This window comes from Cydia pomonella, unplaced genomic scaffold (genome assembly GCF_033807575.1).
Source record: "Cydia pomonella isolate Wapato2018A unplaced genomic scaffold, ilCydPomo1 PGA_scaffold_152, whole genome shotgun sequence".
Taxonomy (NCBI): domain Eukaryota; kingdom Metazoa; phylum Arthropoda; class Insecta; order Lepidoptera; family Tortricidae; genus Cydia; species Cydia pomonella.
In genome coordinates, this window is record NW_026907795.1 from 44,729 (window position 1) to 50,001 (window position 5,273).

The 5,273-nt window shown below is 44.1% G+C and overlaps 1 protein-coding gene across 1 annotated transcript; it reads left to right on the forward strand.

Moving 5' to 3' along the window:
* The first annotated feature begins 447 nt into the window (after positions 1-447).
* On the forward strand, positions 448-4,022 carry LOC133533309 (uncharacterized). The gene is made up of 3 exons (XM_061872274.1): positions 448-565; positions 898-2,170; positions 3,005-4,022. Exons 1-3 carry the CDS (start codon positions 448-450, stop codon positions 4,020-4,022), a joined length of 2,409 nt encoding a protein of 802 aa, XP_061728258.1.
* Positions 4,023-5,273: the final 1,251 nt, after the last annotated feature.

Below are 5,273 nucleotides of genomic sequence, written 5' to 3' on the forward strand. Positions count from 1 at the left end.
TTTGTTTCTGAGTCATGGGTGTTTTCTATGTATTTAAGTATTTATATATGCCATTAACCCGGCTTCTGGGGAGGTAGAGTCATCTTCTCTACCTCTCACTTAAGCAATACCCGATCGGCGCGTCCCTGTCGCGGGGGTGGGCGCCCTCCACCTTAGTAGGCCGAGGTGTGTGGGTGGCGAAGTTCGGTCGGGGACCCAGTGCTGCGGGGTATAACGCGGCCCCCTGCCCAGGGTTACGGGTGAAGACCCTAACGGCGATGTCATCGGAGAGGAAAGGCTTCGGTACGGTGTACATTGGCGGAAGGGGCAACGGATCTGGAGTACCGTAGGCGTCAGTAGGGTCCAACCTGAACAAGTCGGCAACTCCTGCAGCCGAATCAACTCTGCACGTAGTGACCAGTTTCATTCCTGTGGGTAAAGTTGATATAGGCCGAGAGGGGGTCACGGATGCTGGGCAAGTTCGTGACACCAAAGTGCGTCCCAGGCGATGCAGCGTCCGTGGAGAGGAAACTTCACCTACACCTTAACAAGGTGCGGGAATCAACACGGGGAGTCGCAGTCACCGGTGATAAGTCTGCGCTAATGGGCGTTATGTGCGGGCGCCAGGGGTGTCTCCCGACGGTAGGATAGCCCATCGTGGCTAATTGACCAGTTACCGCCTGCCTAAACTGGGCAGCCCCCGGTCAATAAGGTACTGGTCCGTCCCCCAATTTTAGCTCCTTTAGGTGTGTGGAGCAGCAGATGTATTAGCATCTGTAAAGGATTGGGAAGTCTTAGCACCTGTCAATACAAGTAAGAATAACCTAAATAATACTAGATCCAGACTCAGATCAATTAACATTATGAGATTCGCAACCTGGAACGTAAGAACTATGTTACCACATTTTGGCGTTTCAGATGAAGCTGAAGACGGTACCCCAGCGCTAAGGAAAACCTCTATTATAGATAGGGAGTTGCTACGGCTTAGAGTTGATATAGCTGCGTTACAAGAGACCCGTCTTGCCGATGAGGGCAGTCTTCGTGAGAATAATTATACCTTTTTCTGGAAAGGGAAGGACACCGGCGAGAGACGTGAACATGGCGTTGGATTTGCTGTCAAGAACTCTCTTCTTAGCTGCATTGACCCTCCTACTGGTGTTTCGGAACGAATAATGGTATTAAAATTGCAGTCCACTTCTGGTTCTGTCACTGTTGTATCCGCTTATGCACCAACTTTGAAGACCGAACCTGAAATCAAGGATAACTTCTATGAGGCTTTACGCTGCTGCCTCGATAATGTCCGCACTTCTGACAAGCTTTTATTACTGGGTGACTTTAATGCCAGAATTGGAAACAACGCTGTTGACTGGCCAGAATGTATGGGTCATCAGGGAGTTGGACATCTAAACGATAACGGGCAACGATTATTGGAGTTATGTGCATCTCACTCTCTGTGTATTACTAACACCTACTTTAAGAATAAACTTATCCATAAAGTGTCTTGGAAACACCCGCGCTCAGGACATTGGCACCAACTTGATCATATAATTACTCGTAGGAGGGACTTGTGTGACATCTTGAACTCTCGCACATACCATAGTGCAATCTGCGATACGGATCATTCCATGGTCATGGCTAAGACTCGTCTTTTGCCTAAGAAAATTCATTCAGCCAAGACGAATTGCCGCAAGTTATACCTCAACACAAGGGCTATGCTGGATAAGGATTTGTGTGCCCAATTTTCGGTAGAAGTCCAGGATAAAGTAAGTACGGATACCATTGATGACTCTGCGTCTGCAGAAGAAGCTTGGTTGTCGATAAAGAATGTGATAACTGATGCCGCTTTACGAGTGTTTGGCAAAAAAGGCAAGGACGATGTGGATTGGTTTTCTGAGAATGAAAGCGTCTTGCGTCCACTTATTGAAAAGAAAAGAGCTTCTCATATTTGTCTTTTGAATGATCCAGAAAACCATGTAAAACAAACAGCATATAAGTCAGCAAAATCTGAACTGCAACGCATCAGTCGCCACTGTGCAAATGTGTTCTGGGTCAGCCTCTGCGAAAGAATTCAGCACTGTCGGGATATTGGAGACTTCAGAGGGATGTATCAGGGCATAAAATGTGCCACAGGGCCAACGTGTAGGAAACGTGCTGCCATAAAGGACAGCGAAGGACATCCTATCACCAATAGGTCAGACCAGTTGATAAGATGGGCACAGCACTATGCTGGCTTATATTCCGAACCTGTGAATATCAGTCCTGATGCTCTGAGTGACCTACCCCCTTTCGGAATCATGGTTGAGCTTGACAACCCTCCGTCCGGTGATGAATTTCATTCTGCAGTCTTGGGCCTAAAATTACGCAAAAGCACTGGCAGCGACAACATTCCTGCTGAGCTTGTGAAACTCGGATGCGTTTCATCTCTTCTGTATGCTCTCTTATTGCGTTGTTGGGATGAGGAAACAATTCCTCAGGAAATGAGAGATGCGAATATAGTCACGTTGTACAAGGGCAAGGGTGATAGAGGCGATTGTAATAACTACAGGGGTATATCGCTGCTGAGTATTGTTGGGAAAGCCTTTGCAAAGGTAGTTCTAAAAAGGCTGGGAAAACTAGCTGCTCGTATTTACCCAGAAATTCAGTGCGGATTTCGTGCAGGTCGTTCAACAAATGATATGATATTTACCCTTCGCCAAATTCAGGAAAAATGTCGGGAGCAACGTGTTCCTCTGTTCATCGCCTTCGTCGATCTTAATAAGGCCTTTGACACAGTGAGTCGTGAAGGCCTTTATGAAGTATTAAACAAAATCGGATGCCCACCAAAGCTTCTCTCCTTAATTCGTGCCTTTCATGATAATATGCGTGGTTCCGTTGTCTACGATGGCGATTCTTCGTCGACCTTCTCTGTTAACCGTGGTGTTAGGCAAGGATGTGTACTGGCACCAACGCTTTTCGGAATATTTTTCTCTGCCCTACTTATGTCTGCTTTTGGGAACTGTGATGTTGGAGTACACCTACATACCAGAGAGGACGGGAAGCTGTTTAATATCAGTCTACTGAAATCCAAAAAGAATCGTCTGGAAATACTTACCCGTGAGCTCCTGTACGCTGATGATGCTGCACTTGTCGCTAACAGTGAGGAAGATCTGCAGGAACTTGTTACAAGGTTCGAACAAGCTTGTCGTCAGTTTTCAATGAGCGTAAACACAAAGAAAACCGTTGTCATGGCGCAAGGTGTTGTTCGCCCTCCATCCATAACGCTCAACAACTCTGCTCTTCAAGTCGTGGACCTATTTTGCTACCTCGGCTCTACTACAACGTCGGCGTTATCAAATGACAAGGAACTGGAGACTCGTATTGGCAGAGCATCCACGACATTTGGAAAGCTTTACTCACGCGTATGGAGAAACGAAAAGCTGTCTATTAACACCAAAGTCCTTGTGTATCAGACCTGTGTTTTAAGTGTTCTTCTATACGCATCGGAGACCCTTACAACATATGCCAAACATGAGCGGAAACTAAATGCTTTCCATATGCGTTGCCTCAGATCTATATTGGGAGTCACTTGGAGGGACCATATGAGCAATCAAACTGTGCTATCTAAAACGCATTGTTCCTCTATAACAGCGATCCTAAAGCAAAGAAGGCTCACCTGGCTTGGCCATGTACATAGAATGGACGCTTCCAGACTCCCACGTCAAGTCATGTTGGGCCAAATCGCAAACGCTAGGAGGCCGGTTGGACGCCCTAAGCTAAGATTCAAGGACTGCTGCAAGAGGGACTTGATCTGCTTCGATATTCATCCTCACAATTGGGAATCTCAGGCTGAAATGAGACCAGAGTGGCGTCGAGATCTCAAAACGGGTGTAGACAAGCATGACAAGGACTGGTTAGAGAACCTTAGGCAGAAAAGACTCCGCGCTGCTAGACCTCCTCCCTTGGACTCTCGTCATGTTTGTGATTGCTGTGGCAGAAGATGCCGCTCTGGTATTGGACTCTTCAGTCATCGCAGACGTTGCAATCAACCTCCCCGCAACACCTGATTTTACCCGACGCTGCAACAATCATCTGCTATAGATGTGGTGGCCAATATATATATATAAGTATTTATAATTATAATATATTATATATATCGTTGTCTAGGTACCTACAACACAGGCCTTATTGTTATTGAGCTTACTGTGGGACTTAGTCAATTTGTATAATAATGTCCTATAATATTTATTATATTAACCATAGTTATGCCCTATCGATTGATTTTTTTCGATTTTTTTTATTGGCCGAAGCGTTAGCGAAGGTCTACGTTTTGACTCGGGCAATTTGCTTTCGTATATCCGAATGTTCCTCTCTACATGTCGCAATTCTCAATTGAATCTCGTGAAATTTTGTAAGCAGGTTCAGTAGCTATATAGAATTTGCCCATCATTTTGTTTTTTGGAAAATATTCGAAATGGTGGAAATTTGCATGAAGGACTTAAGTGCCATTACAGTCTATGGCACTTAAGACTGTTGTGAGTACGCTGTGAAATTGGCTCAAAGTTTTTTTTTGTTTAATGCTTATCGATCTTAAGAGGCTGTCAACACCCAATGTCCTTGAAATTGATGTTACTTAAACAGTTTTTTAAGAAAGACTAGGTATTTGTTTTAGTCAAGGAAGAAAAATATATGTTCATATTAATTATATTTCAAAGACCGTGGTTGTACTCAATACATGATTGAACGAAATCGGCTCGATAGAAAATAATTGCAAAGATTGGTCTTAAAATCACAATTAAACGGTTCTATGTCTTTATTGTTTTGACTTATGGGTCTGCAATTAAAATCACAATTTCAAAACATTTATATCTAAACCGTGGTTGAGTAAAATATTACACTAATTATCCACTTTTTTTATTTAAATATTTTTCTTATTATTCCCTTGCCCAGGCCCAGTAACATGCGACACTGTGCTATCTCATTTACTCCGATAGAAATAGACAGTGTGCGCGCTTTAGGTATTGACAGCCTCTTAAGGTCTACAGCTCACGAAGCCGTTTTTATATGAGTTAGGAGCTTTTGAAAATTTATATAGAATTTGGTTTTTGGTTAAACGACCCCCTCGTCGTGATAGCTATGGTTATAAATTAAATCGCTTACCATCAGGGGATTCTTCTGCTCGTTTGCCTCCTCTATCATTAAAAAAAATGTTAAATTGTTTTCCATAACGTAAATATCAGGGCAGGAGAATGGGGACTACCGACTACCCGACTACGTTTTTATGAGGAAGCGGTCGTCCCTTCCTCTTATGAAACCCC